General features: G+C 41.0%; 1 protein-coding gene across 1 annotated transcript; it reads left to right on the top strand.

Annotated features, from left to right (window-relative positions):
* Positions 1–24,695, top strand: pigk (phosphatidylinositol glycan anchor biosynthesis, class K). The gene is made up of 11 exons (XM_061084248.1): positions 1–110; positions 307–360; positions 462–553; positions 2,314–2,449; positions 3,647–3,758; positions 3,934–4,030; positions 5,966–6,083; positions 6,284–6,394; positions 8,093–8,268; positions 12,926–13,001; positions 24,548–24,695. Exons 1-11 carry the CDS (start codon positions 51–53, stop codon positions 24,662–24,664), a joined length of 1,149 nt encoding a protein of 382 aa, XP_060940231.1. The 5' UTR covers positions 1–50; the 3' UTR covers positions 24,665–24,695.
* Positions 24,696–24,719: the final 24 nt, after the last annotated feature.

The following is a 24,719-nucleotide window of genomic DNA, read 5'->3' as shown; positions in this document are numbered from 1 at the left end:
CGCCGGTTTCCACTTCCTGGTTGTAGCTCGTCAGCTGCTGCTCAGCGAACATGTTGATTTTAATGACTTTATTCTCGTCGTTTCTGTTCGTGAGCAGCTCGAACATCGAGGTCAGTGTTTTAGTCTTCAAACCAGACTCTAAACATCTCGACCTTTATTGTGTTTAACGTTTTAAATTAACCCGAAATGTCGTTCCCACGTTAGCATGCTAAGCTAGCTTGTCACCTGCAGCCTGTGTTGTTGTTAATTGTGTAATTGTGTTGCTTTGAAAACGTCAGTGTGTTTTGTTTCTTCGTGTTTTCTCAGGATAATGTGGGAAACTTCTTCAGCAGCGGACACACGAACAACTGGGCTGTTCTGGTGAGGAGCTACCGATGCTACCTCTTTGCTAATTGACGTGCTAATTGATTTATTCTCATTATTAATGAACTGACCCTTTCCCCCTTTTGTTTCCTCCTCAGGTGTGCACGTCCAGATTCTGGTTTAATTACCGTCATGTGGCCAATACTCTGTCTGTGTACCGGAGTGTGAAGAGGCTGGGGATCCCTGACAGGTAGCTCAGCAACACTTCCTTATTTTGAATAATCATAATAACAATAATCATAATAATAGTTCTTTAATTGGTAAATGGTTGATTTGTAGAATATTGACCAGCCATTATTTTTCTCCAGTGGCATGTTAGAGGTTGTGAAACATTAGTTTGAACACACACTGCTATTGTCTACTCTGATTTATTCTTTCTTTTACTTTTAACTAGTTCTTCTGGTTTTAATAAATGATCTGACGTAGTTTTTGAAAGTTAGTAAAGCTGAAAGAAGGACACAACTAATCAATTATTTAAGCAATTTCCTGAAAAATTGACAATTTCAGTTATTTTAAACTAGCTTATAATGTGTGATTATGATATGTGTTTTACTTATATATTTTACATTATTATACATTATTAAGAGCTCTAAAATGTGAAATTGTTATTATTAACGTTGTTATGCAAAAACATTGAAACGATGACACATTTTCTCTTAAGTTAGATTCTATTTTTAAACTTTTTGTTGAACAAGACGTTCAGAGAGTTTGTTTCTGAGATAAAAATCTGAATCAAAGAGCAGATTATGCATTCAAAATAATTGTTTATTGCTTCTGTACAGAAAATAGCAAGATGCTTTCAGATATGCACTGAACTCTGGAGACTCTTTCTCTTATCTCGTATCGTTCTCTGAGCACAGTCACACACATTGTGAAGTGCAGAACATGTAAATTACGAGCGATAAATGTCCATCAATAAATGAACAAACATTTGCCTACATCTCCCTCCTGTGTTGTATTGACCATTTAAGGCAACATTGTGGTTAAATGACTAATGGATTATATATAACAAAAGTACCAGCTCCTCTTGAAGCAGGGACGCTACAGTCAGTGCGTGATGCTGCTCGGCAACCAGGTAAATTATGTTAGTCCTTTTTATGACTTCATCAAAGAGCCAAATTTAACTTCAAATAAAGTTTCTCCTGCCGTGGGGTTACTTCATTTCTGGTTTGTACGTGTGTCTCCAGAAGCTGTCGTCACTGAACAGATTCACACTGGTGAACTTTATTGTCTCATGAAGTACTAACTTATTTTTCGATTGGCTTTTCACCTCTGACGAGATTACAGTTGAAATGACAACATTCAGCAGCTTCTCATGGGAAATATTAGATTTGTTATTACTTTCCAAGCCTATAATGGTCAAATGCCACAGATTTTTACTTCATGTTTTTTGGGGGAAATGAATGCTTGCAATAGAGGCCCCGTGACAGATTTCGGTGAAATTCTATTATTATTATTATTTTTTTAACTTGTTTTTTATTTAGTTTTCAACAAAACGATATGCATTTTCAGACAGTTACTTTCTTTGTCCATTTTTCAACTGTATACAATATTGTTATACATGGTATTCAAGTACAGTGTACAATGCATAGAAAGAACAACAAACATCAAACAGTGCTCACTCCAAGAGAAAAAGAGGGGGGATAAGAATAAGAATAAATGGTTGATTCCATACATAATTTATTAAATTCAATTCTATTATTTTTTAAATTACTGTTTGTTTATGTTATGATAAGGTGACACATTTCCAAGATGCTTCACATTATTATTATTAATTCTGAAAAGTTACAGTCCAACATTAACAGCAGCTGTTATTTAGGTGGTGGAGGTGATTGCTCTTTTATTGTTTGTCTCCTTCTGTCCACCCATCAAAGTGTCCTTGAGCAAAAACACTGAACCCTTAATTTAGGCTTCACTGGTTTTCTAACATCCTTGTTTCTTTTCCTCCAGCCACATAGTTCTGATGCTGGCTGATGACATGGCCTGTAACCATAGAAACCCCAAACCTGCCACAGTGTTCAGCCACAAGAACATGGAGCTGAATGTGTATGGGGACGATGTGGAGGTGGATTACAGAGGATACGAGGTTGGTTCTCATCTCACACACAGCCATATTATACTCGGAGGTGAATGATATCTCAAAAAAGTTATATTTGGATTATTTCGAAAGATATTGTGATATATAAATATAATTACCAAGCAAACAAATGTCTCCATACCTCTGGAGAATGATTTGCAGTCTGGGGTGTCTCTGTGGCACAATGATAATATATAATTTAAATTTATATGACTTGTGGCCTTTTACCTTTATCAAAAAATGTGCACCATCTGTGCTTTGAATATTACATTCAGCAATATTTCAATAATATTCTGATAAATTGTTCAAGGCGTTAATACTAAATAAATGAACAATGCACAGTAAATGGGAAACCTATTCTTTCTAGAACCTTTTCTTCTGCCTTAAGTAATGTTCACTATAATTTCTAAGCGTCAGGATCTTGACAGCTGAAAAAAGAGGCTTGTTTCATGAAAATGAAAAGATATCAGAACTACAGTCACCTTAATGTAAGGCAATATATTCTAAGTGCTTTAAACATGTAGATGTGAATATAAGGAAATAAAAGCCAAAATTATGAACTATTGTCTCATATCTGTCTTTTGATCCTAAACCTAAATATCCTCTTCTTTATAAATGCTTAGTATATAAAGCACAACTTACACAGGTGGACATTATATCTAGGTGTAGTAAGCTATTGGATGGGGTATAGTCAACTCTTTTTGCCCGGTGTTTGCTCTCTGTCTGTTTACCAGGAAATAATTTGATATCATATTAATCCTTAAATAGAGGAGCAGCCACATGTTGCAGAGTCATGCTGGGGTTCTCCTCTTTATCTGTAGTTTGGTTTGGTTATTGACTCTGCCCTGTGCTGGTTATTTAAAAATGAATAAACACAGCGTTTTCAATTCTGTGTTTGGTAAACGTCTGTAAGAAAAGCTGATAAAGTTGAAGAGAAGAAAATAATGAGTAGATTCTTTTTCCCAGTTTCATTAAAAGATAAGTAGAGCGAACCAAAAATATTTGGCTGTTACCCTGTAGTGACCCCAATGATGCCAATGAAATATTTAAGAATGTTCCTCTTTTGACTGTTCCAATCTTCTCATTAATACAGTTTAAAGGTTTAATTATGTTCAGCTTTATTAATTATGGGTTTTGAATTGGAAGATTTACATTTTATTATTTATCCCTCAATGAAAATAACTGGAATTTGACATCCTCTTACAGGTAACGGTGGAGAACTTCCTGCGAGTTTTGACTGGAAGGCTTCCACCCAGCACTCCTCGCTCCAAGCGCCTGCTCTCGGACGATCGAAGCAACATCCTCATATACCTGACAGGTAGTTCAAGGACACATCGACTGTCAGATGCTCCTCTTTCTTTTCCCCTCCTCTGATGTGCCCTGGCATATGGCTGCCAGGGCCTTTTTTTAATGTATATTGTTATTTTTCAGTCTATTTTGGTTCATCAAAAAGATAGGCAATGATTCATTGATAATGTGTGTTTGTTTATCAGGCCATGGCGGGAATGGTTTTCTGAAGTTCCAGGACTCTGAGGAGATTAGTAACGTGGAACTGGCTGATGCTTTTCAGCAGATGTGGCAGAAACGAAGGTAAACATACTGGGAAGTAACAGAATTGATAAAAAGGGCTTCACTTCTCATGCAAGTCCATTTTATTTGGTAATTCTGCATGCAACAGAAATTCAAGATGCAATCTGTGTTTTCAGGTTAAAGAATGTCCTTGGTGAACAAATGTGTACTGAATGATTTGTATGCAAGGCTGAATAAGAGCAATTTAACACCAGGCAGAAAAGTGGTGTAAAGTGTGTTGCATCTCTAAACTTCCACCATCACTGAGGATTGTGGTTGGATGTGATCAACAGTGTGTGCACACCCATCAGCGATGCCACAGGGGAATTGACTCACTGGCCCTGTTTGGCCTTGACTGTGCATTTTTTCGTTGTAAAATGGCAAAAAGTGTGAAACATGAACAACATGGCTGGAAATGCAGCTGATGAGATGGTGAGAGTGAAGCTCAACAGTGACGCTGGAGGCTGTAAAACACAAACAGTGATCTGAAAGTACCTGGAATGCTCCTGAGAGCTGAGGGCAGCTTAAGAATCCAGTGATCAGTCTGTGGGCTCATTTCAACAGCAGAACCTTTTCAAATTAATTATTATATTATTATTATATATAATTAACTTTTTAATGTCCGCCTAAAAAGTACCACAGGGCTGAGGGCAGCTTCAGAATCCAGTGATGAGAGTCCCCGGACTTATTTCAACAGCCGAACCTTTTCAAATTAATTATTCTATTATTATTATATATAATTATAATTAACTATTTAATGTCTGCCTAAAAAGTACCACAGGGCTGAGGGCAGCTTTAGAATCCAGTGATGAGAGTCCCCGGACTTATTTCAACAGCAGAACCTTTTCAAGTTGCACATTTTAACCACTTGTAATAAGAAATAGTGATAGTAACCAAACATAAATAAAATATTTAATGTTTGGCCTGAAAACTAAACTTTTAAAGTACATATCCCCTATGAAATCATGCAGCTGTAGCTCAAAACTTTAGACACATGCTTCTAAACATGACCTGTGCCAAATTCTATTCAATAAAGTTAAGAGGAGCTAAGTTAGGGGTTTTAGTAGAGATACGAAAATACGTAATCTCCTCAGTATAAACTCATTTATTTTTACTTGTGTGTCCTTATAATAAAAACATATATATATTAATAAACCACTGTGAAATCTCCATATTTATAGAAGCGTTCGTACTGTGTTGATTCTGACTCGATTCCACAGACTCGCAGCTCTTCATATACCTCAATAACAGGTGAGGGACTTACTGATCTCCAGCCTCTTCTGAAGGAGAAACCTCATGTTGCTTTTCATTGTGCAGCACAGCAAGAAACTAAAGGAGGTAAAGCCGTTTCACTGGTACCAGCGAGTGTCTGCGCCTCTCAAACCATCAATAGAGTGTCTGGGTTACATCCAGGCAGCTGGATAAAAGCTTAGTGACGCCAGCCTCCATGCTCGTGAGATAATTGCTGGCTTGACTCTGACACCTCTCTCCACTGTTCCCCGACCGCCTCGACTCAGTCACCTGGAATAATAAAAGACTTGTTGTCGGGGAAAAAAAGGTAAAATGAGTTTACAGTGAACAGAGGGAGAGTGAGCGGATGGAGAGATTGTCTGTGTGGGTGAGAGAGAGGGGGGGGGGGCTGAATGGAGCAATTGGGTTTTTTTCTTAGTAACCGTGGCAACCACAGCGTGAAAGGTGGTCAGAAGGTTTGTGTGTTAGCTGAGTTTATTGTGAACAAATGATTGTGATAGCAGCTCATCAGGTTTCTTTAAGAATGTGTACGATCCCGTGTGTGTGTGTGTGTGTGTGTGTGTGTGTGTGTGTGTGTGTGTGTGTGTGTGTGTGTGTGTGTGTGTGTGTGTGTGTGTGTGTGTGTGTGTGTGTGTGTGTGTGTGTGTGTGTGTGTGTGTGTGTGTGTGTGTGTGTGTGTGTGTGTGTGTGTGTGTCTGTCTCCAGGTACAATGAGCTGCTCTTCATCATCGACACTTGTCAGGGAGCCTCCATGTACGAGAGATTCTACACCCCCAACCTCATGGCTCTGGCCAGCAGTCAAGTGGGAGAAGACTCCCTGTCGGTGAGTTACCTGAACCCCATCTGAAATAATGCTTACCAATAACCAATGTGGGTTACGCTTCAGTGTTCATACTCCCCAATAAGACACAAACTCTCTAAACAAGAATATAGTCTAAGAATAGGATCTTTATGGGATCTGAGGGATATATTATCTTTTACTCAACAATATTCTTACGTTTGATTTACCCTGTGTCTTTCCAGCATCAGCCAGATTTGGCCATCGGAGTCCACTTGATGGACCGTTACACCTTCTACCTGCTGGAGTTCCTGGAAGACATTCATCCTGCCAGCAAAACCAACATGAATGACCTGGTGAGGATTAGTGTTATCTATATAAATATATACACAAAAATAGAAATATCTAAATAACCTTTTTATAATATATTTATTTAGTAATACATTTCAGAATTCATCTATGTCTTGAGAGCAATTTATTCATGCTGGATAACACTTTAGTGGCGTCTGGCTTCAGTGCGCTACCTGCACCACTCTCTTCATCTGTCTGGTATTATGATGCTTTGTGGTACTAAGAGAAGGGGGGGGGGCAGATGAAAGTCCCACAGGCCTCTACACTTAAAACAGAATGCCTGATGCTGAGTTAAGGTTGTTGGTCTGTGACAGACGATGGCAGAGATGTTGAGTGCACTCTGCTCCCGGTCACGGCTCAACCTGCCCGGCACCTCTCGCTTTTCATCTTTTACTCTCCTGCAGAGATACCCCGCCCCCCCTCCGCCTCACCTCACCTCCACAGGGGTTAAAAACCCAAACATCTCAAATCCTCACTCAGCGACTCAATCCAGCTTAAATCAATGTACACAGACTGAAGCTTATTATTCTTTCTTCTTCTCCTGTTTCTGAAGATGCACACTTTGTTCTTGTTCTACTTTGTGGAGTTGGGGATCAATGATATGGATTTTCTCTGACAAGCTCAGCAAGTTTTCTCTTTTCTTTTTCTTTTCGATCCAGTGTGCTGAGGCTTTTATTTGATGAAACTGAAATTGACCTTCCCTACAAAATCCTTTAGCAGCCGCGTGTCTCTCCGAGTCTGAGGCTGAGATAATAGAGAGATAATAATAATATTTCTTTTGAAATAAAGAGCCCGGTCGGACAACAAGCGGATGAATCACACACTTAACAGGGATTAACCCACTGGTGGTGACACTGCAGACACCGAATTTTGTGAGTGACGATGACGTGCGCGAATGTCGGGCTCCGCGCCTCTAGTCTAATCGCACTGTCACACATTGTGACACCTCCCACTGCAGCGCCAGCGACGGTTTGATGCAGCTGCCCACAGTTTAACGCTGAGTCGTGTGAAAAGGAGGAGACACAAAATGTTCACTGCTGTCCGAGTATTGAAACAACTCAGACCCTGTGTAACTACAATTAATCAACTTTTACTAATTGTGTATTATTACCAATTAATTAATGGATCTTAACACGGGTGAAAATATTAGACATTCCTCTGTAGACTGATTTCTGTGTAAAGCCCTCCGGTTGGATTTAGTGAGGAAATTCAAAGGATGTGACCTTTCAAGTTCTTTGTCTCAAAGTCTCTCCTCCTCTTTCTGTGCAGCATGAGCTAACATTAGCTTAGAAATGGAGTTTGCTAAAGTCAACAAAAGTCAGATTCCCACCAAAGAGCAAAGCAGCTGATCTTTGGAAACTTTTGTTCTTTGTAGATATACAACATTTCTTATCTCACCTCCATCATCCTGTTTCTGACATTAGGTTTATTATTCCACCGGAGCCATTCAGTGCAGTAACACATGTAAAACTAAACTTAGTATTCAACAGTATATTACAAGTTGCTTAATATCTATGAGCTTAACCTCTCCATACCTCACATGTCTATACAATTGCATATTATTACAAAAACGTATTGTATTGTATTTGCATGGATGGCTCTAATGACAGTGGAGCTAATAACTATTGCAGGGTTTCGCACCATCTACTGCAATTAGCTGCATGTTCCTAATAACACAGTTTGTTATTTATCTGCTCTTCCAGTTCAAGGTGTGTCCCAAGAGCCACTGTGTGTCCACTCCAGGCCACCGTACCGACCTGTTCCTGAGGGACCCGGGCAGCGTCCTCGTCACAGATTTCTTCGGTAGCGTGCGCAAAGTGGAGATCACCATGGAAACCATCAACCTGACCAGTCCCATCCAGCAAACAGAGGAGAAGAGGTGAGTCGAATGAACTTAGTTAAGATATCATCATTAGACTGGTACTTTAATTGAACTCTCCACATCTGCTTTATGTTTACTTCCTCACTTACTTTCCTTTGATTTCTGTTTACAACACCTCATTATTAGTGCTATTGATTTTCCTACTTATGATTTGTTGTGTGGCATTTCTTCCCATAGAGTAAAAAACGCTGTATATTGTTTGAAATAATAATACAGCTAAGAACTACAATCTGTACCAGCGTGTGAAGCTTTATTTTACAGTCTGTAAATCAGTCAGTGACTCTCAGGGAGCTGCAGTGTTTCTGATTCAGTGTCTATAGCGCCGCCTTGTGGCAAACAGGACGACATGCATCCCAATCTATTTTACTGCATTTTTTATTTGCATCTTTTGTGTGATGATTGGACTCGACCACTAGATGGTGGTAGCATTACACCTTTACCCTCCTCAGCACATCGTCTGTGCCTGGGGACGGACTGACTGCTTTCACAGAAATACTCATCCCATAGTAACAACAGGAGCTTGAGGACACACAGCTGATTCTCTGACTGCACACGTTCCTTCACGACTCATTAAATGTTATTCAAGCAAGATTGAAATCAAAAAAGATCTAACTCCTGTTTGTATGTAAAGATATGGTGGAGTAGCTGTGTCCCTGAAAAGAGAATGAAGCCCATGAGAGTTGTATAGCCTGAACCTCTGTGTTGTTAGTTTGGTGTCCGGTCAAGGGTTTCATTCATGTGTGAGTCCCTCCGTGGATTTATAGATAAATGACTCCATCTCCAATTGGCCGTGATGTAAACATGACACCCTGATGGACTCTTTCTCCATCCTGCAGTGTCTCATGGAGGCTCAGTGACAGGAGCCCAAGCTCGGGATGAAAGCAACAGATATATATTTTACTAGCCTGCATAGCATCTTGCTAAATAGTCTCATTGTTGGCTCAGCTGTACACAGGTTACCTTCAATGAGTTGTGCTTCTGGATGAGTGTTCATTGTGATTTGTGACCAGACGGTCGCAGACAAAACATTTGTGTTTGATTCCGAGATGCTGGTGTTAGTGTGACACCTAGTGGCAGCGTACGGCACATCTATAACCTTTTAAGATGTGTGCAAAGAAAAGATTGAAGTGCTCTATAAACAGATGTGGTAGAAATTAAAACTTTATTCACGATTACCCTCCCTTCACTCTTGTTAATTTTATTAAGATGGGCTTTAATTGAACCACTGGGAGGTATAATAGTTAAAGAATCTAATGTGCTCGGTTGCTAATTAGTAATTAGAGGCAATTGCCATACCGATTTTAGTCACTGGCTGTTTTGGCCTCAGGCTAGTTAGTCATTGCACACAACTTCCCCTATTACTTTATTATTGATTAGGGCCAACACATTGTGTTTGCTGATTCCTCAAGCAACACAGAAACACAGCACTCGACTTATCGAGTTGCTTGTTGCCCCATTTCAGTCCTAGAGAGAGACGCTCTTTCTCTAATTCTGATGCAAGAGACCAGCAACCCCCTGATTCATTTGATGTTTAATGGAGCTGAGTTTAGTGATGGTGCAAAGCAGGAGTAGGATCTCTCTCCTTTTAAGAATGATTTCAAAAACCCAAGCTGTTTTGAAAGTTCAAACATATTAGGGAGACTAACGACACATTTCATCATATCACGTGTCCCATTAGTGTTTCTTTAGCCTCTTTCAAACAGAATTAATATTACACAGATGAGGGGAAATTCAGTATTTGCTGTGCTTTTCAAAGGTAAGGTCAACTTTTTAACCATGGGCAAAATGTAAGAATATTTTGCAGGAGAATCATGACCTTCAACTTCACTTCTCTCATCTGAAGGTTGTTGTCAAGAAGGAACAACAAGGTTCTTTTCTCTGAAATTGAACAAGAGAAAATGTTGGTTTATATAAAAAAATACTTCTTCTCTTGGACTTAAAATATATGAAAGACCAACAAATATGCCAATAAACAGAAGGTAATAGGGGCTGGAATTATTATTATTGGAATTTGGGGGGAAATCATAGCAATAGAACAATTAATCAATTAATCCATTGATATGTTGACAAAAAATTAACTGGTATCTTTTGATGATTAATAATTAATCTATCCAGTTTTCTGCTTTTTAAATGTGAGGATTTTTTGCTTGTGTTATTTATTATTTACCTGAAAATGATTTGGTTTAAGACTCATGGTCAGACAAATCAATTTAAAGATTTAAACCCTGTTCCAACACATCTGGATCTTCTCAGAAATCACTAAGACGCGGCAGAAACAGGATCTTTGAGACATCTGCGTAGATGCACTCTTAAAAATTAAATAACAGCATTTCATAAGACCTGAAAATGGGTTGTGGTAGAGAACAGATCACAGATTTCCTCTGAAACAGGCTGTTATTACATAAATTGCTGCTATAATCCACATAACAAGACTTCCTGCTTGAGGAGACTGCTGTTTGGGAAGTTTGGCACATAAGTGTCAAGCCTGTCTCTTTATTCTCTGGTCTTCAGTTGTCTTTCGTTTCTATTCCTCTGTTTTTCTATCTTCTCTTCTCACCCATCTCTAAACAGACAGTTTTTAACGAAAAGTCTTTCCATTAAGTGGATGGCACTTGATGGAGAGGACATTTTAATGGACCCCCTCAATCCTCTTCATTACACGAAGGCTTAACGGTTTAGTGACAATGTGCAGTTACATCCTTGCAGCAGTAGGTGGTTGTTGACAAAAGCTCGTCTACCTGCGGGTCCCACGACTCCCAGGACAATTATAAAAACAAATTAAAGCTGAGTTCATATCCTGTTGAGTTGTGAAGTAATCTTAATCTAATTTGTGACCCGCAGCGCAGGGTAGAGTCCACAGAAACTACTGCGGCCGTTAGTAGGGCAGATGTCAAAAGGAAATTTGTTTGATGTGAAGATGGCAGCTGGAGATAGCAGTGCTCGAGAGGAGTGTGTGTGGGGGGGGGAGGAGGGGGCAGTCGTATCCATTAGAATCAGCTAAGTGGACCGAAATCCTCTCCAAAAATCTCTTCTGAAAAATAAAGTGGAAAGTGGTTGGAATTGAATTAGAGCTCGTCGCTGTGCTAAGTGAAAGGGTGGTCCGGGTGGGGGTGGGGTGGGGGGGGGGGGTGTAGTGGTGAGGAGTGGGTGCCCTCACTGGGAGCTGGGAGCACATGAAGGGCTCAGCAGGAGATCAGCTGCCTATCTGCCAGCTCTGCCTCGATTCTTCAGTCTGTGGTTCTGTCTGTCAGAGCAACTTCGTCCCCCCCACCAGGGTTCAGAAGAAGCAGAGAGAGGAAAAGCAGTTGAATAGTAAGGGGGGGGAGAGAAAGGACAGGACTATAAAGGAGGAAGAGGCTAAAACGCCATGAGAGAAAAGTGTTGAGCGAAAAAGTTACCGAAAAACAAGAAAGGAACGAAAAAGAAGTGGGGGGGAAGTGGCCCACTTTGTCGGCAGCTGTCTGACCTGAACTTTGATTATCAAAAAAACAACCGCCTCCACTCGCCTGTGACCTTTAGCCGAGAATGTTCTTCTGAATTCTGTATCAGACGGATATATTGTTCAGAAAACACCAGTATATACATGGGAACACCCGAGTGTCTCAGAGGCAAGGTGGTGGATCCATTGAACAGTTACCAGGTTTCAGAAGGGTCCCACAGGGTTGTGTTGTTGTTGAATCACCGTTGGACAAAGCCCAACACAATACACGCTCTTTCTTTTCAATATTTTTAAAAAGGTTTTTGCTAACCCACATGTCAGGCTTACTTCCTGTCAACAAACTAAAACACTAGTAAGATACTGCAAGGTTTTGTGTATCTACCCAGTGTTGGTAATGAGGGCGAGTTTGAAGTCAAACGTTTTTTTTTGGGATCTTCCATTAAGTGCACACACCGTCCAACATTAAATTACTCTCCTTATTTCTTTGTGCTGTTCCCTTCTGCTTGGACAACACGTTCTACTTTTATTGATTCAAAGTTGGAAAGCTTCACATTCAAAGGTTTCATAAACTTAACCGAGAGAAGCACAATGAGAGTTCACGTCAACAGCAAACATATCAGACGTTGTTAAACCCGCTCAAGAATTTGAACTCCAGCCCTGTATGAGTATTGAAGTTGACTCTAAAGTTCTTTCTAAGTTTCAGTGATTGCTGCATCGATGTTCACTCCGGTTCTTAGAGAAAGTAAGCTGTCTGGTCTGGGAGTTTGGAGTTCTCCTAACGCCTCAAATAGTTCAATAAAAAGGTAGTCAGTGGGTTGCATGGGGGAAAAAAAGACTGTAAGTGGTCTATAACTTTAAAACTATTTTCTTTTATATCACTTGTGGCTTTTAGAGTCGTGTAGTGACGCTCTGGGATTATCTTTCATTCATTTAGAGGAAGAAATGGGTTAATTTGCTTCGATTCACGCTCCATATCATTGACCAGGCTGTGAAATGATCCGTCAATCACACACACACGTCCTCTACACACACTCTGCCAACTGAGACACTGGAGTCTGTTCCTTCCCCTGTCAGCTTTTCTTCATCACTGAGTAATGGTGTCTCTCATAACAAAAGCCTAATGTTTCAAAGAGCTCTTCACTTACTTCAGATTAATAGCCTGCTGTTGTGTGTGTGTGTGTGTGTGTGTGTGTGTGTGTGTGTTTTGTGTTCCAGTGCTGCGTACGGAGAGCAGCAGAAAGAGACGTACTCGTACTCGGACCAGCTTCCGGTGTCTGAGATCATCCATCAGGTGAGAGAACCATGGAAATAATAGAGGTCACTTGAGAACATTCAAAACCACAGTAACAGACCCATGTTGATATCATCCAGACCATGTTGATTCATTGTAGAACATCAGGCTTTGTTGTTGGTCATTTTTTATGTCCTGTGCAGGCGGCCGCATTACGCCTCCAGTGTTTTGCAGGCTATTTCACCCGCTTGTGTGTGAGTGTGTCTGTGTGAGTGTGTGGGAGGGAGTGTGTGTGGGTAATAACTCGATTCATTCATGGATGGATTTTCCCCAAACTTGATGGGAATATTACTTCCAGATATTCACTTTGCTAGATGATCGTTCAAAGGGAATCGCTGAGGGCAAGAAAATATGATCCGGAAAATACATTTTACAAGATATTACGGACGATTTGAAACTTATATTGATCAGGAAGATGATTCTTCATCATCTGACATCAGGAAGAAGCCGGAAAGAAAATTGGGTTTTGCTAAGGATTTTGTTATTCACCCCTGCAGGTTGGTTTGTTAGTAAGCAAAATTACACAAAAACAACTGGATAGATTAGCACAAAACTAGGTGGAAGGATTCAGTTTGGGTCAGTGAAGAACCTCATTCAATTTTGATGCAGATCCTGAAATATTTAATATCACTTTCTTTAATGTTGTGAGACAGGGCATTGGATATTTCCCTGATTTCTAAGATAATAATTCATGGGAAATCAGGCACATTTAGGGGACTGATATCATAAGTATGTGGAACATGGTGCAGTTTGATTATATTTAAGGGGACTAATGGCCTTGGTGGAAGTATGTTCACTACTCTGTGCCATTAAAGTTCAATTGACATCTTCCCAGGTATTTCTGCGTCCTATAGGAACCTTAAGAATGAAAAAATGAATGGATCGTATGGAAGGAATTACATCGAGATGATGTTATTTACAGACTCTGCATCGCCCCTCTGATGCTTTTCATATTATTTTGAAACGTGTCCATGCTCGCCCTTCAAATTGGACACGGCACAAAGTTATGTACAACGTCCACCAACAGATGTCTTTGTGCCGTTTCCATGGTGACGGCTCTAAGTGTGAAATGCAAGTGCCTCCTGGTGTGGGTGCGGAGGGGCCACTGTGAAATCCATCAGAATGGATAGGCAGTATTGTGGCGAGCAATTGTGCATTCAGCTCATTCTCAAATGGATTGTGGCTTTCAGTCCGACCTTCACAAATGAACGCCTATTCCTTCTCTTTCCGCCTATACAGCATGTGCTCCGCATTCAGAGCAGCAGGTCTCGGCTCCTGTATCATTCTTGTAAGATTTTCCATTATGAGCCCATTAAAAATACCATTTCTATACTCCCACTTCAACTTGAGCCTCAGAAAAATAACAAAGTCCCATTTATCTTTGCCACAGGCAAGAGCCGACATTATTCTTATTTACATCTGGGGTTCAGCTGCCTCTGAGAAATCCATACTCAAAACTGCAGAGAGTGGACGCGTCGATATGAACCACACTGCATTTTCCAATATCCCTGCAATAACTGCCAGGTTTGGGAAGCTGATGGAAAGCGATTGTTGCTGGATCTTATCATGGGATGCTCCTCTCTGCAGCCACCAGGCTGGACTTGATGGGTTCTCTTCCCCAGTGATGCCAAATAGATGTGATAACATTTCTCCATCTCAGCTCAATGTTAAAATGAGCAACTGTTGGCTGATGTATTCACTGAATCAACTCTATAAAGGTTGATAATATTTCAGCGGTTATTAAAACATGCAGGTGTAATTTCTTAGCTGTTGTGGGAATTTAAATGGTTTCCTGTTGTAAACCAGTTAAGCCCCATTCTAAAATATAATGACTGAAACCAGGTTCTGAAGCAGATTAAAATATTAAAGTAAAAAACATTTCACAGCTTAAACCTTTGACTTTTATTTAAGTCATTGCATTTGCCTTGATAACTGGAAACGGCTAAAAAAAAAAAACACAAGAAAATACTTTCAGTTCTGTTATTTATTATTGGTGATTTAACTTTTTAAACATGATGATCATTAAGGAAAAATTACCCATGAACAAGCAACTGAAATACATTTCTCGTAGTACATTTCAACTTCCTGATAAAATCCTGATGCATTTCATTGGTCACGTTTTTAAAACAGCAACATGTGTTTGTTTCATGCGGCTCTAAAGGTAGAGGAATGCAGACACCACACAAAGTTGATTTAATCACAGCTCAAAATCAGTTTTTTTCCAAAGTAAAAGCAAAATTTGTACAATTGTCAATTTCCTACCACACAAAAACAAGTTTTGCACATAAAGTAAATCAGTCTTCACAGTACTCTATGCTCTGATCTTAACCTCATGGGATGTCAACTTCAGAGCCTCATAGGTATTATAATTCTCAATCAAAAGTGTGCTGACTATTTAATGTGATATTTTTGCTGTGTGTTTGCCAGTTGTCTCACTCGCTGAAACCAACGCCAAAGTAATTTCTGTAGCTGAACTAATGCAAAGTGTCAAATCTAGCTTTTTCGATATTTAAAGCCAAAGCAAACAGGATCAAGCAGCAGCTTTGTGGGATTTCAAGAACAATAGATAAACAGCTCCCGGGGGGGGGAAGAGAAAAGAGGTAAACTGAAACCGTGGCTGTTTCTGATTAGTAATCAAACACTGAGACATTAAATGCAACTGCAAAGAAAAGAGTCAGTAATTAGTTGAGTTTGAATCTGTTTGAAATGCTCTTGCTTCACACGGTGGTGAGTTCTGCTGAAGGTTTGATTTTGAATTGATATTTGTCTCCTTTTGTCGTTGGAAACTAAACCATCTTTGTGTTAAAAAGTTGGATCCATTCGAACTGAGTAAGCGGTAAAAATGAGTAAAAACAAAAAAAGGGAAGACTAATCATTTGGCCCCTTGTGGACACATCACCGGCTGATATCGACTTCAGTGTGAAGAAAAAGAGTCTCGGTCATTTGGCAGCGAGAAAATGGAGCTGACCACGGACCGGGCTGCTGTCAGATGCTTATTGAGTAATCGTGAGGGGGGGAAACAGGAGGGGTCCCCACTCCCCGTACCCAGCGGCACTCTGGGAAATTAGCCTCGGCCTCGAATACGGAGCAAAACACCGTCCAATTCCAGATCTGTGCCCGGTGCTCACACGAGAGCGTCCCATCAATACATCTTCAATATGTAGCAATCACACTATTGGAGGCTCCAGGACTCGCTCTCACAAACACCATTAGGCCTCGGCTGTCGGCTACTTGGCTTCATATCTTGGCTCGGTCTTCTGTCTCATCTTTTCTCCCCCTTTCTTGTCTTTCTGGTATTTCTCTCCCTCTCTTTTTAAATGCACACACACGTACACCTCACACCAACACACTCGTCAACCCGACGACCCCTGCCAGAGATTTCGATTATCGGCTCGCTCTCCTGCTGGGCTGCAGATTGGAGTCCTGATAGACTGAGTCATCTCGCCCCCAGCCCCCCCCCACCCTCCATCATAGTAACTCTGCACTGCAGCAGAATGACCAATGTCCATCAGGTGTATTGACAGCTCCTCTGTTTTTGATTAGCTGTCAGATTGGATTCTCCCGGAGACGTCTTTGTCTTCAGTGCCGCTGCAGCCGAGCCTCTTTGTTCCGTCGTGACTGATCTGACTCACTCGTCTGAAGAACTAGATTTGTATCTCGAGAGATTTAAAGTCTCAAATATCCAAGTCCCAAGTTGTGTGATTTCAGCCGAGCCACCGACGAGAAAACAAATCTTTTCACTGTCCAAGGAATCAATTCCTCCATCTGCTGGGAGTCCGGGCGACACCTTGTAACTAGAGAAGTCATCAGAGTGACTGACAGTCGGTATATATTACTGTGCTGTACGGCCTGTGTACAACCCCCCCCTCATTTTGTACGTGTGTGTCTGTGTGTGTGTGTGTGTGTGTGGAGTTGATTAATGCCCCGTCACCGTTAGCGCTTGTCTTGCCAGTGGTGACAGGGTGAGTTCCCTCTTCTGACACGTCTCTTCTCAGCCTCACACATCTCATCACGTTGCTTAATCACAATATGTTCAGTTATGGAAATCTCTCTCTCTCTCTCTCTCTCTCTCTCTCTCTCTCTCTCTCTCTCTCTCTCTCTCTCTCTCTCTCTCTCAATCTTTGTCTATTCTTTCTTTCCCCTCCCTCGCTGCTCTGTGGCGTCAAATTATTATTAGTTCTATTCGCCGGCTTGACGCCAAACCACGGGGCTCCAGAGAATCAAAAATGGAAACAGTGAAAATGAATGCTTTGCCCTTCTCCCCCTCTGCTGCTAACCCCCCCTTGCTGACTTTTGCTCAGAAGTAGTTGTTGGGATTGTGTGTGGACCACGGGACAAACCCACCCTGAGCAGCCGCCCTCTGTTCTATCAAATAACAATTAGCTTTGCTGCTAATTATTGCTGCTCAATAATTACAAATAATATCCTCTGGAAAAGCAGAAACTTTCCTCACGACAGAATAATGCACCGGCTGCTCTGACTGTCCCTGCACTCGCTGGGGGCTGGAATGTAAATTCAATACAGTCAAGTGTCTTGGCAACACACAACGGCTGCTCCGCTGTCATCGGCCTCTGCACAACATAAATCTGCTGCAGTTGTGACCTTGGAGTATCAGTGTTTGGCGTTTCCGACCTCCCTCAACGGCCATTAGCGTCCTGCAGGGCCGTGTTAATTAGCGCCAATCAATTAGATGGGTAGCTGTTAATCGATTTTACCGGTGAGTTGAATACGCAACACAAAGCGTGTGGACTGGAGGCAGCTGCCTGAGTGAGGGTCTCTGTCCTTGACGTCTGAATGGTTCCTCTCGTCCAGATGTTTCTTCCAGCTCCATCATTTCTGTGCTCAATGTTTTTCTCCCTCTGCCTCTTTCAAGTCTGTTTTTCATCGTCCGTCTCAGCAAAAAAATCCTCCTTCAGTCTGTTGAAGCCAATAAATCAAACTTTATATTTAAAGTCGTAAACGATGTGGTGATTAAAATGTGGACCGGTTTTCAACAAATTATGATTTGAATCTCTAGTCATTAATTAAACAGAACTTTTCAAACGTTTGCTTGCTCCAGCTCGTTAAATGTGAGTTTTGAGTTTTACTGTATTTTAGATCAATGTAATTTGAGTTCTTTTAGGTTTGTTACAGTTGCTGCCTTTTTAATCAGAGAAACTTACACATGGAATATTTCACACATACAGTCAGCCTTGCCAAAATGTCAGCCAATAATGACTTATCGGAGACGTGTGACTCGTGGTAGAGCAGCCTTGGGCTTGTTTCAATCAAATGAACATAATAAACGTTGTATTTGTGTTGGTGTAATAACTTAAAAGAAATGTAAATGTGAATCATAGCGTCAGTAGAAAGTAGTAGCGATAGTGGAATCAAGGCGTCAGTCCGAGGTCAGATACAGCCAAATAATGCATCATATGTTTAATATGTTTTATGTTTGTTACTTGGCCCGAGTGCATCTTAACAACTCTAATATTCTAACTCTAACAAAAACATATTTCATAGTGGAGATAAACATTAGCTATTTATATTTCAGGTGGTGAAAATGTGTAATAACAATTTGGACCAAGTGGTGTTGCACATACCACAAGTACTGTTTATTAGGTCCTGTCAGTTATATTAACTTCCGTCTATTAACACGTTAAAAAAAAGGCTTATTTTAATGTCCATTTTTACTACTTTTCAGTTTATGAATCTACAGAACGTGGATTTTGCCCTCGGTGCCCAGACCTTTGAACACAACCTTATCCGCCTGCTTCTCTTCTTCTCTTTCCCTTCCTCTCCTCCCTCTTGACTTTTGCTCCTTTCTCTGCCAGCTGTGCTGACGTGTCCTCCTGTCACAGTCCATCCATCTCCCTCTGCTCCTTTTTACCCGAGGGACACACACACACACAGACACACACACACACACACACACACACAGACACACACACACACACACATGCACACATACACACACACAGTCCCAGTCACGCACACCTCAGCCTACCAACGTCACAGAGGTCAACTGCCCCTGATGGCTTCTCGTAGCCTCTTGTGAACATCCTCTCCAGGGCTCTGCCTCGTCCTCCAAGTCTTTCACCCTCTGCTCTTCTCCTCTCATCTTCCTACCGGCCTGTGTGTCATCAGGGTTTTCAGCTGAAAGTGTCTGAACTGTCCATACTTTATCGCTTTTTTATGTCACACAGATCTGAGGCGTGTAGGGAGCTGCACGAACACGCACGGTGAATTAATAATTCGGCCCAGATTGGTGTTCTGATGTCAGTGTCCATGTGACGGCTGTTTCAACTGTCAGATCGGTATTCATGAGCTCGTGTCAGCGTCTCCATGGGACAGATCACTGTTGTCATCGCGCGGCGTCCGTTTGACCGTAAAACATGGAGCATGACAACTCAAGCATGCTGGCAAATTTAATTTGGGATTTGGGGGCGAAACCTCTGTTTCAAAATAACAAAACAAGAGCAGATCAGGTCAAAATTGACTAAGTGTTTGAAGCCGTGAGGGGATTCTTCTTCTTCTACTGTCGGCAAAAAAAACAAAAAACATCAAGAGCACGAAACACCAGCTGCAAACACTGATGTTCTCTGTGAACCTGAACACACTGTGGGGCATAAATCATTTTTAAAAGGATAGAAATCTGTCTGACACAAATATGGAGCCGTGGCTTTATGAGTTCCGTTATGAGTATAAAGAGCAATTTTAACCCAAAACAGTTAATTGTCATAGTTTCAACCTTTTTATAGCTTGTGACCCATGAAATTAGATTATAGCGTTCCATCAAACCAAACTTAATTATTTCTCCCCTCTTAGAAATATGTATTGGTTTGGTTTATAAGTATATATAAGAAAAAAAAAGTTTATTTAAGAAAAGAAAATGTAATAACACAAAGAAAATACATTTATTTTTAAAATGCCTTTTCAAATACCTTTTTTACATTTCTTCTTTATTCTGTGAGATTTGTCTTAGGACACAGAATGAGTTTAAGTGCCTTAAATTGACCCAGAAAACACAATTATTAGTACATTGCACAGCACATTTCATATATTCATCCTCACAAATGAGTTCTGCTGAAAAGTTGGTGTCTGCTTGTTAGTTCCTTCAGAGGTTAAACGCAGTCGAGATAGTTTGAAATTTGTCAATAGTAATAATAATTTGTTTGTCAGAACTAGGCCAAAGCTCAGGAGCAGATGTTCTTCAGCTTCTTGAGCCAATCTGCCCACGGAGGAGAAACTTTACACAGACACAAATAATGTTATGGAAATTGAATTGATTTTCTAAATGTTCACTTTTTTAAAAGCTGGTGTGTTTAACCTCAGTTGATTGTGAATAACAACGAGCGAAGGTTTTATCCTAACGTTCGTCGATGGACAGTTTTTTTCAAGTCTTGGCAACAAAATGTGAAAAAGGCGAAAGGGTCAGAAAACTTCCTGAACCCCCCAGAGCTCTGCTCAGGCCCCTCCCCTTTCTGCTTCAGCATTCTGCACAGCAGTGGAGCTCTATCGATTCGACGCAGAACTCGACGTAAACCTATTTGACTTTCTGTCCTCTTCCGGTCTTTCTACATTAGAGAATCGGCAGAGACGTGGAGTAACCCGGAGTTTAGATTGCAAAGACGGCGCCCTCCGCTCAGAGGTCACCCAGAGGTCACACAGAGGTCACGCAGCTGACACGCGGATCCTGAAATTAACTTTTTGCCTCAGTTACCAACAGCTGTGGAAATAATGAGAAATTAAAATAAGTTTAACACCGGCCAGAGCGATTAATATTCATTACCCTAAGGGACATGTAAGGGCGCCTGGTCTAAATGCGATTTCATGAATGGGTGCAGTGGGTTATTTTAAGACTCTGTACACTGGGTCGAGTTCATCATCCCCCCCCTCTGCACAAGCTGAGTGCCTCAGTGCAAACACGTGGATTTGATTGGCTAAAAGGACAAAGACGATACAGTGAATAGAGCTGTGGTGGCTCAGTCTCAGCAAGTGGAGATTTAACTGCATAAAACACATTTCACTGACATTCAGTGCTCGTGGGTTTTAACTTCAGACCCTCTACAGTATGTGCAGGTTTCCTTTTATATATATTTGCACAAATAAAGCAAAGAAGTCAACGCACTCGAGCCTTTTCAGCAGTTGTCCTCTTCTGTAAAGAGAAATCCTGCAACATATTAGACGTCCTGTTTTACACATCAATTTATTTATAAATTGAAAGGCAGATTATAAATAAATTAGACACTAAGGCAATTAAACCATTTCAACACTGAAAAGCCACAAGGCATTTGGATTAAATGAAATATTTCTCTCTCTGCACTGCAGTGAGATCACTAACTGATACATGAACGGGTTATTTTATGGTTTCTTGAACCAAATTGTTTCTGTTGATGTTTTTATAACAGAACTAAACTGTGCAGAAATACTAACGTTTGTACATTTAGGAATTAAGGCTGCAATTGGAAAACAGAAGTAAATGAGGAATATGTGTGTGTGTGAGTTTAAGTTGTGTTTTGGAAAACACTTAAACCCGATGTGGTGCAGTGCCAAGTCGGATGCAAGTGTCTTAGCTTGTTGTCGTGTTCCCATCCACCGCCCATGAAGTTTGCTAAGTGCACTTGGGGCCATCAGAGCATCCTTGGGTGTGAGGTCTTGTAATGAAGTGTGTGTCTGTTGGTGTGTTGCCATCTTAAATTGGTGGGAAGTAGGGTTGCAAAATTCCGGGAATATTCAAAGTTGGAAACTTTCCATGGGAATTAACGGGAATATTCGGGAATATATGGGAATTAACAAAATTAACGGGAATAAATTGGAAATGTTGTGGGTAATTTATACTAACTGTATTAACCTTGTCATATACAGACATAAATATAAACATTTAGTTTTGTCATAGGCTGATTTGAGCCCTGAGGAAACTTTGGGCACTTGACAATATGCTTCTGCATTAACATAGGTCTTTGCACAGTATTTGCTAATGTCCACAGCCTTTCCTTCTACATTGGATGGGGTGAAATGTCTCCACACATGAGATAGTGCACGTGGCATTGTTCTGTAGAATAAGATGAGAAAAAAGTTTGTAAAAAAAACAAATGTAATGCCAGAGATATAAATAGTTAGCCAAATAATTGGAATCGATTGTAAAAATAATTTACAATTGATAGATAAATCAATGGAAATATGCTAGATGAACAGATGAACAATCCTCAATTAGCATGCTAATATATTTTCCCCAGTAATATCATGGAGACTTACCTGACTATGCTCGGAATTATCTGTGCATGTGATGGAGAAATGCACAGTGGAGGGTTGAAATTCAACGTGCAGTGTGTGCCTTTTATTGCCCAGCGTTTATTTTGCGTATTTTTTTTTTTTTTCAAAATTCCCAAAATTCCCGAGCTTAACTTCCAATGGAAAGTTTCCGGAAAGTTTCCGCCGCTTTGCAACCCTAGTGGGAAGCGATCACATGATCCGGTCTAATGTCAATGGGGTCGTGTCTCACTGTTATTTTAACGGCACATCACCAGGACAGTAACCTGTGTCTACGAAGGAGAATGATGAATGAAATCTGATGAATATTTGACCAGTGTTGGAAACACACATTCATAACGGACCCGTCAGCAGTTTGCCGAAGTGCAAGCGAGCACACCGGCTCCTCAAGGTAATGTGAGATGGCGTTTTTATCTTTTATCTTCGCCCTCATGCAGGATGATTAATTGGAAGACTAAGCGCCGTGTGCCTGGTGCACTGACCTTTTTCTTCTGCTGTTAAACCTGCAGAAATGGATTTGGACGTTTCCTAAACGCTCTCGCTCCGTGCACCGTGCGCTCCGCTTGTTAAACTCCTGACCTGAAACCGGCCCAGAGATGCAGAGCAAATCACTGACCTCTGATTTTACAGTTTATAATATTAGTTGTTATAAGCTGTATGTCTGCCCTTATAATAAAGATGGTGTTTGAGTAGTTTGGGGAAGTTTTTCCATCGTGATGAAGGTATTTCTGTGTCTTGAGGAAAAGCAACAAGTTGAACTTTAATCTAAATGTGAGTTACTGCACCTGAAAAGTTATGTCCAAGTTAAAATATGATTTTTACATGAGAAACTAAAAAAATAATTCAAAGCTGGTGACAGATATGACCAGATATTAGACAGCAGCTTTACAGTTTTCAACACATGCTGCTACACTACTGTTACTTTTTTTTACTACTGTATTACCCCGCCTATAGTGTATTCATATTTATATATATTTATATTTTTATCCTGCTCATAGTGTATTCATCGTCCTTATATCTTACAATTCCTGTTAATACTGTAATATTCCATCTATATTTCTACTGTACAGATCTTATTTATTTACATTTTCACTTTAATATGCACAATACTCTGCACTTTTACTGCCTTTTTTTGCACTTCTGGTTAGACGCTAAACTGCATTTGGTTGCATATGTACTTGTACTGTGCAATGACAATAAAGTTGAATCTAATCTAATCTATTGACACATTCACACACTCAGCAGTTTTAGGGACAAAGTTTTTGAGACATTGGCTCCTGAGGTTTTCTGCAATTTGGTGAAACTTCCATCATAATTTCAGTGTCTCAATTACCGATTAGTGATAAATAATTACCACAGATTGTAGAGAATACAACACTGCAGGTATTGTATTGTGTCTTTTGTTTGTTGTAAGACTTTACACCAGTGTCTAAACCTCCAGGGCTTCTCGGTCAGGCTCCAGCTCCTGGTGTGTGTGTGTTTGTGTGTGTGTGCGTCTCAAGCCGACGTGTGTGTACTCGAGAAGGAGTTAACGTGCACACTGTAGCAGCGCTGAGCCGAGCCCGAGCGAGACGGATCACTCGAACACTTGTGTAGCAGCTCCACTGTACAACACGTCTTCCTCCCCCTTGTGCGTACAGTGTGTGACTCAGGCAGATTTGGATTGTGTGCTCTGTTGTTCATCCTCTTTGCCAAGTCTCGGGCTCGTGGCTTTAGGGGAACGCTTCTCTGTCTGGTGATTCCCCGACTGGATAAAGACAGCTTGTACATCGAGGGATAACAGAAATCTCTTCAGTGCGTCCTCACAACCCGTCGCTGGCTTTGTCACCAGCCGAGGAGTTAGGGAGACTTTTTTTTTTTTTAGAGGTTAAATCTCATCTCTCTGCAGAATATTGCCGCCGCATTAGCATATAAATGTGGCTCCTTGTGAGATGCATGTTTAATACGGGCGAGATTTAAAAGTATAATCATACACAAAGTGATGATGTGGCAGTGAATGGGACAAACACCAGACAGGGGAGGTGGTGCTGATGAGATTTACCCCCCCCCCCCCTCATCCTCCTCCCCCTTGCTTTTTGTGCGAACCTTTGTGTTTGTATGTGTGCGACAACAGATAGAGTACATAACGTGTTTGTAGAGATAAAGTGTGTGTGTGAGTCTGCGGCTGCTGCTGCCTGTGTGAATGACAGAGCAATCAGCGGTGGCCTCAGCAGGAGAAATACAGACTATTACTAACTGCATCTCTCCCCCCCACCCCCACCTTACCTTACCTTACCCCCCCCCCACCCCCTCAGAAAGCAAAGCAGAAAGACTGGCATCCTCCTGACGGCTTCATCCTGGGCCTGTGGACTCTGATCCTCCTGGTGTTCTTCAAGACGTACGGGATGAAACACCTCAAACACATCTTCTGAGGCCTTCGGGGGGCGTGTCCTCTGCGGGGGGGGGGGGGGGGGGGCATGAGAGCGA

The sequence above is a fragment of the Limanda limanda genome, chromosome 13 (assembly GCF_963576545.1).
Source record: "Limanda limanda chromosome 13, fLimLim1.1, whole genome shotgun sequence".
In the NCBI taxonomy this organism is placed as follows: Eukaryota; Metazoa; Chordata; class Actinopteri; order Pleuronectiformes; family Pleuronectidae; genus Limanda; species Limanda limanda.
This window is presented reverse-complemented; position numbering and strand designations above follow the sequence as displayed.